The 14,003-nt window shown below is 41.6% G+C and overlaps 1 protein-coding gene across 2 annotated transcripts; it reads left to right on the top strand.

The window, feature by feature from the left end:
• The first annotated feature begins 5,651 nt into the window (after nt 1–5,651).
• On the top strand, nt 5,652–13,971 carry LOC102293490 (NACHT, LRR and PYD domains-containing protein 3). 2 transcript variants are annotated; one of them, XM_042217582.1, is made up of 8 exons: nt 5,652–5,777; nt 6,940–7,055; nt 7,190–7,469; nt 7,546–7,638; nt 9,519–11,367; nt 12,190–12,363; nt 13,316–13,489; nt 13,580–13,970. In XM_042217582.1, the coding sequence occupies exons 2-8, from the start codon at nt 7,020–7,022 to the stop codon at nt 13,611–13,613; spliced, it is 2,640 nt and encodes an 879-aa protein (XP_042073516.1). In that variant the 5' UTR covers nt 5,652–5,777; nt 6,940–7,019; the 3' UTR covers nt 13,614–13,970. The 2 variants fall into 2 exon arrangements, with proteins under 2 accessions (XP_042073516.1, XP_042073515.1); XM_042217581.1 differs by having other exon boundaries at nt 13,316–13,971.
• The last annotated feature ends 32 nt before the right edge of the window (nt 13,972–14,003 follow it).

The raw sequence follows: 14,003 nt of genomic DNA, 5'->3' as shown, positions 1-14,003 counted from the left end.
GAACCGGAGACAAAGGGCAGCCCTGGCGGAGCCCATCACCCACCGGGAACGAGTCCGACTTATTGCCGGCAATGCGAACCAAGCTCTTGCAACAGTCGTATAAGGACTGAATGGCCCGTAGCAATGGGCCAGACACTCCATACTCCCAGAGCACCCCCCAAGGGACACGGTCGAATGCCTTCTCCAAGTCCACAAAATACATGTGGACTGTTTGGGCAAACTCCCATGTATCCTCAAGCTCTTGAGAGGATAAAGAGCTGGTCCAGTGTTCCACGACCAGGACGAAAACCGCATTGTTCCTCCTGTATCCGAGGTTCGACTGATGGACAGACTTTCCTCTCCAGCACCCTGGCATAGACTTTCCCAGGGAGGCAGTGGAGTATGATTCCCCTGCAGTTGGAACACACCCTCCAGTCCCCTTTCCTAAAGATGGGGACCACCACCCCGGTCTGCCAATCCAGGTGTACTGCCCCTGATCGCCACGCAACGTTGTAGAGACGTATCAACCAAAACTGCATTTTCTAAGGAAAGCGTTCTCCGCTTGTGAGCAAAAACAAAACAAAAAAAAACACCATTTCCCACTGCAGGAAAAATGTACCATGTCGACCAATCAAAAAATGATATGGCAACATGGCATTTGGTTGTTTAGGAAGGGGGGGAAGTTTTAGGAGTGACGGCCAGAGAGAGAGAAGGAGTGTGTCAGAACAATGAGGCGACTGCTGAAGGTCACAGTTCTGTCAAAAAGCCACCAAAGGCAGTTTGCAGTGTAAACGCTGCCTACAGGTGGAAAACAGGAGCAGACACACCTGCTGCTGTCAGGCCTGCAGGTATCAGGCTGTGATGTTCTCCTTCATCTTATAACAGACAGAAACTATATTTTGGAGTGGCACAAATAATTTGTGTGGCATCTTATTTGATGCAGAACAGCTGATTGTTCTGTAGATAGTTTGAAATAGTTATAGAAAAAAAAAGCCTGGGCTGCATTTTTAGGTAAATAGATGCAAATAACTTTGTTGTTTGCAAAACTTGTGCAGGGGTTTTTAAAATTTACAATTTCTATTTTGTATTTCAAGGTATGAAAATGAGTTGTTAATGTTTGTGGTTGTTACAGTAAAAAATATAACTTTTATCTACTGTGATTTTGTTACTGTTCAACGTGAGGGACTCAAGCGCAGAACTTCAGAATCAGCTGAACACAAGAATTTATTTACGGAGTTCACCAGGTGTATATACAGGAAGTGCAGGGCAGTGCTATAGACAACAATGTGGGGGATGGGGCTCCAGGGAAATCCAAGGGGGGGAATCACTCGTTCTCCAACTCTCCACACTCACGACCGCAGTTCCTTTCCCCACACTTGACACCAAGATTCACACAGGGAAGGTTATCCTGGAGGTCTGTAGGCGAGGAAACGAGAATGAGTTACACCGTTCACAAGCTACAGCTCGACTTATCTTGAGCTGTAGCTTGACTCTCACTGACACGTGGTAGACAACGATCCAGCGAAGACCAGGAGTCTCCTCCTGGCTTAAATGCCGAGCGCCTTGATGGGCATCTGGAGTGTTCCCCTTCAGTGGGCGTGGGCTGAAGGTGTGAACCCACAATAAGTTCCGGCCCGGCGACAGAGAGCGAGAGAGAGAGAGAAAGGTAGAAATGGCCGATCAGCGTCTTGCTGATCCCCCAGGCCGTGACAGATTTTATGGTTTTTGATTTTAGATCAATAGTGTTAATACATTATGTCAAAATGAAACAAATAACAGTAAATTCAAACATGTGAGGTTGTGCTGAAAAGAATGACACCAAACAAGGCAAGTAAATAGTTTTTAAAGGTGAATGTGGAGGGAAAAGCAAAATTAGTCAAAAATAGCCAATTATACGCCAGAGAGGTAAAGTAATGCAATAGTAACTTTTCCGAGAAATTAGTTACTTTTATAATATTGTAACTCGGTTACTAACTTGATTACCTTTAGAAGAAGTAACTAGTAACTATTGCTAATTAGTTTTTTTAAGAAACTCGCCCAACAGTGGTGAAGAAGTTCATGAAGTCATTACTAGTTAAGGTTAAAGGGATGGTTGGCTCCACAGAGCTCTGACTGTTTGTCAGCCTGGCTACAGAGCTGAAGAGAAACCTGGGGTTGTTCTTATTTTCTTCAATCAGTGATGAATAGTAAGATGTTCTGGCTTTGCGGAGGGCTTTCTTATAAAGCAGCAAACTATTTCTCCAGGCTAAATGATGATCCTCTAAATTTGTGACACGCCATTTCCTCTCCAGCTTACGAGTCATCTGCTTTAGGGTACGTGTTTGAGAATTATACCACGGAGTCAGGTACTTCTGATTAGAGGCCTTAGTTTTCACTGGAGCTACAGTATCCAGAGTCGTACGTAGTGAGGAGGTGAAATTATTAACAAGATGATCGACCTCTGTTGGAGTACAATGTAGCAAGTTTTTAACAAATGAGCAAGCGGTTTGACAGTCAGACCCGCCCCTCCTCGTCACATCTGTGTTTTTGATTTGTTTTTATTTTTAAACAAATATAGTGACAGTGCAAATGTCAGGGCCTGGAATTCTGGAAACCACCTTTCTATCGTCTGTGGGTATGGATCATTTAGACCTCAAGGTTTAATTAAAATATAACATTTTAGTTTTTAAACTAAATGAAAAATATTTTTTACATTCCTCCTGTATTTGTGTAGTATGACAGGTTTGAGCACTGTCACCTTACACCTTACTTTATTCACTCTGTGCTGAGTTTATTCCCAGTGTTTATAGACATGAATGATAATGAATGATATTTTTTTAATCTAAGTGTGGTTATAAATACAGTACAATATGATGCAGTCATGATTATTTTCCCACCTACTTCTGTACATCTGCACCATTTTAAAGGTCTGTCTTGTACAGTTACAGTAAAGCAAAACCAGCGTACAAAATTGTCACCAAAGGTTTCGGACTGGTCTCCATAAGACCACCTGAGGAGCCCTGATTCATCAGGTCTTCATGAGCAGCTACATTAAAAACACGGAGTAAACGAGAGATGATAGCCTGCACTAGAGTTCAGTAAGAAGCTCAGAGCTCAGTGAACAAGGAAAACGCTTTTTGCTGACACCCCTACAGTGAAGCTTGCTGTGGAGATGACTTTCAGAACAGAGAGAAGGATGAATGCAGCCAAACATCCAGAGGTTCCTCACAAAATCTGCTCCAGACCTCAGAGACGGGAAATTTAGAAGATGCACAGAATCAGAATACTTTATTAATCCTGAAGGAAATTATGTGAGTTACAGTTGCTCCAATACAGTAACAGACTAAACTAATTAAATACTACAATATGTTATGAGCCACAGCAAACATTCAAGTAAATACTGGAGTGGTTTTTATGAGACTGATGATCTAACTCTACTCTGGGCAGAGCGTTTGCTAGACTGGAAGGAAAAATGGCAGTTTTATAATTTAAAGTCAAACTTCTATAACGTAAACACAGTTTTCCCTAAGACCCAACCTCTTGGTTTAAAAATGAAGCCAACATGCAAATGCCATGCAACATGCTCTAATGCCCACTTCAGCCTGGCTCTGGCACCGAGTCAGTCCCCATAGACTGTTTGGTAAACTGTGTAACAACACAGAAAATTATGTTCATGGTAATATTTGTGAACGCAAATAATTTGGTTCTCTGTGATGAAGTTTTGGTGCATGAAAAGCTAAAGTGTAGTGTACTGTTTATTTATTCTAGCTATCTTAAGACTCAACCCTCTTATTGAAATACAAACACTTCCAGCTCAAATGTTACATTTTGAAAGTGAGGCATTAAAATGAAACTTTAAAAACAAAGAGGTGACACCGTGATGGCAGCATCAGTCTTTTATGTAGAGCCAAAGCTTCTCTGCAGTTTCTGCACTTGCCTCCTTGTGCCTGTGCCATCTGGGAATCCTTTTGGTTCTTGCTTGTAGAGACGGAGCAGCTCAGACGCACCAGCAGTGCCTGTAGTTTGGATAGTTCTGGTTTACAAGGTAAATGTTTTAAATACTTTTCTTGGGGCTGAAAGCAGAGAGGGTAGTGAGCTACACCTACCAAATCCAGGCAATTCTGCACAAAAATAATATAAATGTGCAAAGAAGGAGAGTTAAATGAAATCTGATTGCTCCTTTTACTTCACTCTCATATTTAGAGTTCACATTCAAACACCTTAATTTAAAACATGAAATTTCACTTCATGCTATGGATAAAAACCTGTTTCAGTTTGAAATCATTGCTTCAACTCAATAAAATACTGCAAGATGAGCGAGTCCTAACAGCCTAAAACTGAACAAGCTCAAGAAAAATACAGCAGTGAGTGAAGACAGCTAGGGATAAGTGGGAAGATAAGTAGATCTTCTTCATCAACTAACTAATCCTGAAGCAATCTCCAGGGTCACTAGCAGTATCTCATTTGATATGTTGGAGCGCCCCCAAATGGAGACTCATTGTAATGACATTTAGCAGTGCTCTCAGCTTTCTAAAACATGAGACAGGACTTGTGCCTGTTTATGTTGGAAAAAAAGGGCCACCAAATCATTTAAACTTTCACAATCTAATGAGCTTTGCTTCAGATTGGAGCAAAACTTTTCTAATTGATCGTGCATAGTCTAAAGAAGATTTACCCCAGTGGTCAACATCTGGCAGCGTTTCTTAATGTCAACAAATGCAACTGTCCATAAAAGTTATGAACAGAATCGGTGACAAAGGGCATGAGTATGACTTGTTGTTGGCAATGCAAAGCAGGCTCTTGCAACCGTTGAAAGGGATGTTGCTAGCAAAGGTTGCCAACATCTACCCTTCTTGAAAAACTGAACCAGGAACATAGAAATGGAAAGGACACAGCACTGATCAGGCCAGAAAAGGTTAAGGCGTCAGCTGTACCAGAAATAGAAGAAGAGTCAGACTCAACAAACTGGTTGGAAGCCTGATTGTTGGATTCCCTTTGGAGGCTCACAGACTAGAGACTGTCCAGCTCGTCATTTTCAGGCTGAACTGGAGACTGAGAGCTGTACGGCTAAAGTCGGCAGGAGCGAACAAGGCCGCTGGACTCAGTGAAGCTGGCTGGTGATCCCATCGTTGTCTGGGACCTCATGTTCTGGTAAACTACTGTTGTCACCTTGGAAGGAAAGAAGGCAGAGTTGGGGAAGACAGACGCTGAGATTCAGCAGACAAATGTTTTGTAAAAAATTAAAGATTTAAACATAAGTTTTCAGAATTTATCATCAAAATGTTTCGTTTTACATGACGCCCTGGACCTCCTCGCTCTGGCTCAGAGACAAAATGCTGCCCAGGCGGTAAAAACTTTTTTATGTGTGAAAAACAAGACACCACGGTGATTGGTCTAAACATTTTAGGGTGGCCTCAGGTCTGACGTTGGCTCAGGTTTCTTCTTCTGCAGCTTTCTGGGCATCTCCTTATTTGGAGCCGCCTCACCCATCACCGTGGCAACCACCTCTTACCCTCTGTCAGACCTACATAAAGAGATAGATAGCTTCTCCAAGCCCAGAAATTTATGACCATGTTTAAGGTAAACATGGTCTGGTGAGGCAGAGAGGGGGGGGCTCCTCTCTGTTTAGTCAAACAACATCAGAGTAATATTAGCCTTACAGATAAACATAAATCCCAACACCACATTCACTCGTCTCTCGTTATAAAAGGAAATGTGTGTGCGAGCATACTTCCTCTCTCTTTAAACAGCCGTCAGTCGTGCTGCTCTCCTCGTAAACACTGAGGAGATTCGACTGAGACTTCAGCTCCTGTTTCGATGTAAGTCTCAAAAACATTCTTCTACTTCCTGATCACAAAGCTAAAGATTGTTGATTATTAAACCGCCCTATGTGGCAGGTCATCTGGACAGTTTATTAGGCTCGTAGCTTCAAAATAATCAGCATCCTTTAATAAAAGCAAAAGGTTGTTTATTGATTCAGTCTCTCTTTATTATAGCCACGCATTCAATTTTACGTTTTTAATGTTTTTACATTTATTTTTTACATATTTATTTTTACATAAATATGGTTCTTGAAGTATAAATCAGGCTTTGAGGCAACATGCAGCTAATCGGGAAAATCTGAAGTTTTGACAGAACTATTGCACAATACTGAATTGTTGCATAGTGAGAACAAGAAGAGGGAAGTTCTTTGTTCTGCTTTAGTCATGCTTATAAGCTGCAGGATGAACAGCAGATCAACAGACTATAGTTTTACAAACTATTATACAGAGACTTTACTCCAAAAAAGGCGGCAGGATGTTTTGGGGGAAAAATGGACAAATCTTTACGAGTGATTCAGAACACGGCTGGATTCAGTCAAACGAACATACATAACAGTATTTTATGGGTCAAGCATCATTTCCTGCAATGTTACCGAGTCCCACTTACAATCTTTGAAAGGATTTAAACAGCAGCAGCCAGAAAGACAAGAGCTGAAGCTTCTCCACAACAGAAACAACCTCAATGTAACTTTTTTTTCACAAAGATATGTTTGGTATAGAATATATATGTAAACAGTGTAAAGATGGGCAAGAGAACAAACCAGCTGTTCTCCACAGAAACAGCCAAGGTGTACTCTCAGTTGCAGGGGAACAATATGAGAACAGCACCTCCGAGGCTGGAGATGCAACACTAGAAGAGGACTTGGGGCTTAGCACCCAATCTCGGGCGGGGTGATGATATCTCCCCCCGACCTGTCGTCATGGCTCCCCCTTGGTGTAGCATTTGTGTTGTGCCTCGTCAATCTCTACTCATGAGAGCAGTCCCATCTTCCAAATGTTGGAACACTGAGCTACTAGTTGTTTTACCATCACTGTGGATGTTGGTTATGGAAGAGTCCATAGTCTCTCATTTTATTCATGTAACCCCTTCCACTGGGGTTGAAGCATTCCAACAGCGCTCTACTTTAATCTCTTGCCCACCGATGCCTTCTTCTTCCAGGGGCCCACTTCTCATCAGGGTGCCCTGGTTCCTCAACACCTGATGTGGACCTTGTTGATCCGGGTGACGTCCGAGCCAGTATGGGTTCATATTTATCTCTCTCACTCATGTCTGCGGTAGGCTTGGTTAGCATAAGGGGGTCTAGCCTAGGACCCTTAACATGTTAATATTTTATAATGTTTATAAGCTGGACAGAAAAGCTGAAACTTAAAATACATCTGGTAAATAAGTGGCAATATTCTGTTATCAGGGAGCAGTGATGACGTCAGAGGACCTCTTAAACACTCTGGAAGATTTGGGAGATGAAGAGTTTAATAAATTCAAGTGGTTCCTGCAGCAGGAAGAGATCCTTGAAGACTTCCCGACCATCAAAAAGAGCCGACTTCAGGCAACAAGCACGTGGGACACCGTAGACCTGATGGTGCAGACATACAGACTTCCTGGAGCTGTTGAAGTGACCAGGAAGGTTTTAGAGAGGATCCACAGGAATGATCTGCTGGAGAGTTTCTCTGCCATCTCTGGAGCAGAAGGTCAGTCACAGGACGAGACAAACATGTTGTTTCTGCAGTCTGACCTAGTTTCACGTTCATTATCTCTGTCTGTCAGTGGATGTCAGCGATGGTGGGGAGACATCAGAGAAAAGAGGATCTTCCTCCTCTCAGACTCGGGATTCTTTTTCTCAGACCAATGAGAATAATGGTAATAATTTACTTTCCAGACATACAGTAATATGTTTGAAATAATATTAATTATTATTTTCATTGTGATGTCTCTAACTGAGCACACGACGTGCAATGTTGGGAAGGTTACTTTTAAAATGTATTCCACTACAGATTACAGATTACATGGCCCAAAATGTATTTTGTAACGTATTTCGTTACTTTACTCAATGACAGTAACGTATTGTGAATACTTAATATATTATCATGCTTTTTACAACTACATAAATGAACTATTGCTGTGTGATTTATTACTGAAGGTTACTCTCCACACCAACACCAACCAGATGTTTAAATCTTAATATAAATGAGTAACAGTAGGTGGACATTAGGTAAGGCTGCACTTTTTGCTGTGATCTCGTGTAGAAAACTATTCCTCGCGTATATAAAACAGGTCCGCGGCTCCGAACCGTAGTAAAGGACCTCTGGCTGATACGTCGGGTTCGTGTCGGCTCGTAGCTGAAAACTAGCTTTACTTTGTTGTCTGGGTTACTTTGGTAGCAGAGACAGAGAGAGGCGTTGAAAGGCTGCTGCAACAGGACTTATTGTTTCAGAGGAAAACAGGAACACAGTCGAGTCTTAACAGCTTACTCACAGCTGGGCTCGTCAGGCTCTGTTTGGCTGCAGTGGTTATTATTATATTTACATGCTTCCAGCTCCCGTTTCTGCTCGGTGACAGCTCCTACTTTTCCTTTTTCTCCCTCCTCGCTCACAGACACATCACGGGTCCATTCTCCCTGCAGCACGGACTACACTGCCCATCAGGCTACATGCTTTAGGGCGATGCCTTCATATTAAATCATTTTTGTATAATAATTTTTTAGAATATATTTTCACATCATTATGCTGGAGGTGAGATTGAGACACAGGCATTAGAGCCTCCTGTGTTTTGTTTGGGTTTCCTCTGGCGTGGAATTACCAAAAATAGAGAGAGCACAGCCTAACATATGAAACAGGAAAAGACCGTGTAATCCATTTATTTCAACAAAGTAACTGTATTCTGAATACCACCTTTTACGGTAACTGTAACAGAATACAGTTACTCATATTTTGTCATTTTAAATACGTAATGCCGGTACATGTATTACGTTACTCTCCAACACTGATGAGGTGGTCTTTATTACAACCACATTCACCCATTTAAAGGACAAATTTCACAAATTAAAAAAACACACACTGATATTCTGTGCATTTTAAGAACTTTCCAACTATGATGCACACACTCACTGTCCAGTGGAATCACAGAGAGTTTTATTGACATGCAAACTGCAGGACTGAACCCACTGACATGTCATTTAGTAGATGACCTGGTCTATGGCCTAAGCCACAGCCACCCTGCTTCTAAACAATTTATATTGATCAAAGCCGGGAGTCCAGACATTTTTATTAGCCAAAGCAAGTTTTAGTTATTTCATTTACCATTTATTCCCAAAGTTCGGCATAGATGTGGATCGATCTCATGCACGGACAGGCACTGAGTTTGGGTTAAATGTGAGCTGGGAAGGAGCTCGATCTCTTGAACCCATTGCAGATTGTTTTGAAGGCCACAGAATATCGCAGATCTGGTGTGGAAGGAATTGGACCTGCTGTGAGAATTAGAATAGTGCCAGACCAAAATACCTCCAGAGATGGGTAAGGCTCAGGACCCAAACTCTTCCAGCTCTGCTGTGCTGGAGTTTCCAACAAAGAACAAAAGGGTCATTTCTGTAAAACTTTGATTCAGTGCAAGTACATCTCCCATTGTTTTGTGTCCTTTCAGTTGGTGATGATTAAATGCAAGGCCTGCCAGATGGTCATCGAGATAGGCATCTCCGCACAAAAACCTCACACTTTCTTTCTTTTCATTCATATTTGACACAGATGTGATGGTTCCAGTACCAGAGCCTCACCCCATCGCATCTTACCAACAGATGCTTCAATCAAACTTCCAGGACAAGTTTATGTGCGCACAAGAAGGTTGGGCAGAAGATAAACAGTGTCTGGTTGATATCTACACAGAGCTGTACATCACAGCTGGGTATGATGTACATATCAACACACAGCATGAGGTCCGGCAGATTGAGAAAGTATGGAAGCCAGCAGAGCCAGAGAAACCTATTAGACCCACAGACATGTTCAAACATCCTTCAGGAGACTACAGACCCATCAAAACAGTGATGACCAATGGAATCGCAGGAATTGGAAAAACTTTCCTTGTCCAGAAGTTTGTTTTGGACTGGGCTGAACAAAGATCCAATCAAGATGTGCATCTGATTTTCCCCTTCACCTTCCGTCAGCTGAATCCTCTGAAGGGAGAAAAGTTCAGTTTGGCAGAGCTCATTCATGAATGCATCCCAGAAACTGTAGGCATCCCACAGGAGGCTCTTAATTACATCTTTACAGATGTTCAGTCATCAGGAATCACCAACTATGACAAGAGTAAATTCAAACTTCTGTTTGTGTTTGATGGGCTGGATGAGAGCCGCCTTCATCTCGACCTTCATTCTGAAGCCATTCGCTCTGTCGATGTAACAAAGGCAACTAAAACAGATGTCCTGCTGAGGAAACTCATCAATGGGAAACTGCTACGCTCTGCTCGCATCTGGGTAACCACACGGCCTGCAGCGGCCAATCAGATCCCTCGAGAGTTTATCAGCAGTACAACAGAGGTCAGGGGGTTCACCGACCCACAGAAAGAGGAGTACTTCAGGAAGAGATTCAAAGGTAAGGAGGAGGCTGACAAACTCATCTCCCATATCAAAACAACAGGAAGCCTCCACATCATGTGCCACATCCCAGTCTTCTGCTGGATCACTGCTACAGTTCTGGAGGATGTGTTGAAAACCAGAGAGGGAGGAGAGCTGCCCAAGACTCTGACTGAGATGTACGCAGAGTTCCTGGTGTTTCAGATTGATCGGACAAAAGAAAAGTATGGCCCAGAGAAGAGCATTCAATACATTAAGTCATTAGCAAAACTGGCCTTTGAGCAGCTGGAAAAGGGCAACCTGATCTTCTATGAGAAGGATCTGAGACAGAGCGGCATTGATTTCAGCGAAGCCTCGGTGTGCTCAGGAGTGTTCACAGAGATCTTCAAAGAAGATCGAGGAAGGAAAGGGAAAGACAAGATGTTCAGCTTCGTCCATTTGAGCGTTCAGGAGTTTCTGGCTGCTCTTTATGTGAGGATGTCGCTTAACAACAGTAACATAAATGTGATGCCATTGCCACAACCATCACTGAAAAACCTTTGGCTATTTTTCAGTAAAACTGCTTCAAAGAAAATCCACAGGAATTTCATTAACAGGGCCTTGCAGAGTCCAAATGGACACCTGGACTTGTTCCTTCGCTTCCTTCTGGGTCTTTCACTGCAGACCAATCAGGACAAACTACAGGACGTGCTGAGAAAAACAGACTGTAGTTCAGAGACCACTCAGAACACAGTTCAATATATCAAGAAGAAAATCAGTGAGAATGTGTCTGCAGAGAGAAACATCAATTTGTTTCACTGTCTGAATGAACTAAATGATTGTTCGTTAGTGGAGGAGATCCAACAGTACCTGAGTTCAGGATGCCTCTGCACCCATGAACTGACTCCAGCTCAGTGGTCAGCTCTGGTCTTCATCTTAGTGTCATCAGAAGAACATCTTAATGTTTTTGACCTGAAGAAATACTCTGCTTCCGAGGAAGCTCTTCTAAGACTACTGCCTGTGGTCAAAGCTTCCAACACAATAATGTAAGTGCACAAAACTACCACCCATCTAATAATGTAACTGTAATAATGTGTTTCTCGACCATTCAGCATAATCTCTGATTCTTAGCATTTACCCAAATGTATTTGTGGGAGTAAGAGTGATCAATGCAATACTGTTTAGTGTAATAAAGTTATTTGATTTCATTTGCCTAAAAGTTATAGTGACATCAGTAGTCAGCTCAGTCTTTGATTCTAATAGTAAAGAATACTTCACATATTTGAAGTTCAATTCAATTTCATATAGCACCTAATTGCAACTGCAGTTGCATCAAGTAACTTTATATTGAAAGATAAAGACCCTACAATAATTAAGAGAAAACAGAAGACCCCCAAAATATAAAATATAACTAATGAGAGGTGTATAAACACCATGAAGAAGTTCATGAAGTCATTACTAGTTAGTGTTAAATGGATGGTTGGCTCAACAGAGCTCTGACTGTTTGTCAGCCTGGCTACAGAGCTGAAGAGAAACCTGGGGTTGTTCTTATTTTCTTCAATCAGTGATGAATAGTAAGATGTTCTGGCTTTGCGGAGGGCTTTCTTATAAAGCAACAAACTATTTCTATGATTAGCCTCTAAATTTGTGACACGCCATTTCCTCTCCACCTTACGAGTCATCTGCTTTAGGGTACGTGTTTGAGAATTATACCACGGAGTCAGGTACTTCTGATGTGAAGTTCTATTTTTCACAGGAGCTACAGTATGTCATTGATTGAAGCACAATCTGAAAGTTTTACTGTTTTACATTGTACACCCGTGTTAGTGTTTGTCTGTGTGTGTGTTTTTCTTTAAAATTGCATCCAGACTGAGTGGCTGCAACCTGACAGAGGAAAGCTGTAAAGTACTATCATCAGTTCTCAGCTCCAAGCCCTCCACTTTGATAGAGCTCGACATGAGTAACAATGACCTGCAGGATTCCGGGGTGACCTTGCTGGCGGCAGGACTGGAGAATCAACACTGCAAACTGGAGATTCTCAGGTCAGAGTTCAGAACAATGACAACAAACAGGACAAGGTGAAAAGACAAAGTTAACCATCTGATGTAGTTACATACACACACCCACAACCACCTACACACACACAATGGACAAAAACAAATAACTGGCCAACTGTACCCTCATCCACACAATAATAACATGGACTGAACCACCACTCACTACCATTAGCACTTTATACAGCCTCTATAGAAATCATCCACATATCTCACTGATCTTAACTGCACTACTGTAAATGCTGTATAGACAATGATTCTGTACAATATGGTAATTACCCATAATAGACCCATATTTTGTACCCTCATACCTATAATAGACCCATTCCTGTAATATACTTACATATCTATATTATTGCTAATATATATATATTGTAATATATCTATAATATGGCAAAAGCACTTCTGAATAAACGCAAACTGCATTTCGTTGCCTTGTACTTGTGACATGTGCAATGACATAAAGTTGAATTCTATTCTATTCTATTCTATTCTATTCTAGTAAGATATACTTATATCTGTTCAGTCTCATCACTTAACCCCTTAGCAGTCGGACGTACCGCCCACGGTACGTCCGACTGCTAACCCTTATAGGCAAAATTTGTAGGACTGCTAAGGGGTTAATTTAGTCATCAAAGCATGTGTGTGCTGGTCAGCAGCTCATGAGAGACTGAAAATACAGCAGTAGGCCTAAATAACTTCAGACTGGCTGACTGATGTAAGAGGATTACTTGTTTCCATGTGTACTTCATAGGATAAGATCTGCATATTATTATTTATTGACTAACTATTTTCTACAAACTCATCACTGCTGTTGGGGGAAATCTGAACACAATAAAATAAAATTTGAAAGCTTTGGGTGATACAGATTAGTCCTTAAAGATAGCGAAAACGAAGGTGATGGTTATGACCTATAAAGTGTTTTTTTAATTGCTTCCAGACTGAGTGGCTGTAATCTGACAGAGGGAAGCTGTAAAACACTGTCATCAGTTCTCAGCTCCAAGCCCTCCACTTTGAGAGTGATTGACATGAGTAACAATGACCTGCAGGATTCAGGCCTGACTTTGCTGGCCACAGGACTGGAGAATCCACACTGCAAACTGGAGATTCTCAGGTCAGAGTTCAGCTTCGGTTCAACTGATAACCATATAAATGTTAATTAGCTTGATTCAAAGCTTGTAGTAACAGTGATCAATTCTTGCAGAGACCATAAACAGCGGACAATTCAACAGGGATAAACTGCTGTTCTTCTGAACCTGGCCTTTGATACGGTTAATCACTAAGTGGTTAAGTTATCTGAATTCTAATCTGCAATGTACAAAACTTGATTCAGTGTTTTTCTCTGAGAACTGTTAGTGTGCCAGGATAAAGTTAGAAATACCACCACAAAGGGGTCTTGGCATTACAGTAGTGCCACAGGGTTCGATCTTTCAGCCATTGCTGTTTACTGTATACAGTGGGGGAAATACTTATTTGATCCCCTGATGAATTTCCAGGAAGAGAAAGAATATTAACCAAAAATCCAGAGAAACAACATACATAAAAGTTAGAAGCTGATATGCATGTCATTGGGTGAAAAAAAAAAGTACACACACACACATACATATACATAAAAAAAAAAAAAAAAC

The sequence above is a fragment of the Haplochromis burtoni genome, unplaced genomic scaffold, assembly GCF_018398535.1.
Source record: "Haplochromis burtoni strain Fernald_Lab_line unplaced genomic scaffold, NCSU_Asbu1 Contig_2275, whole genome shotgun sequence".
NCBI classification, from domain to species: domain Eukaryota; kingdom Metazoa; phylum Chordata; class Actinopteri; order Cichliformes; family Cichlidae; genus Haplochromis; species Haplochromis burtoni.
The sequence above is the reverse complement of the archived record's forward strand: the minus strand, read 5'-3'. Positions and strand labels throughout refer to the sequence as shown.

Bases quoted from the DNA above. Each gene is read 5' to 3' on its own strand.
- LOC102293490 (XM_042217581.1), top strand. From the start codon at position 7,020: ATGGGTTCATATTTATCTCTCTCACTCATGTCTGCG. The intron at 7,056-7,189 runs GTAGGCTTGGTT...TTCTGTTATCAG, and splicing joins CTCTCTCACTCATGTCTGCG to GGAGCAGTGATGACGTCAGA. The intron at 11,368-12,189 runs GTAAGTGCACAA...AATTGCATCCAG, and splicing joins AAAGCTTCCAACACAATAAT to ACTGAGTGGCTGCAACCTGA.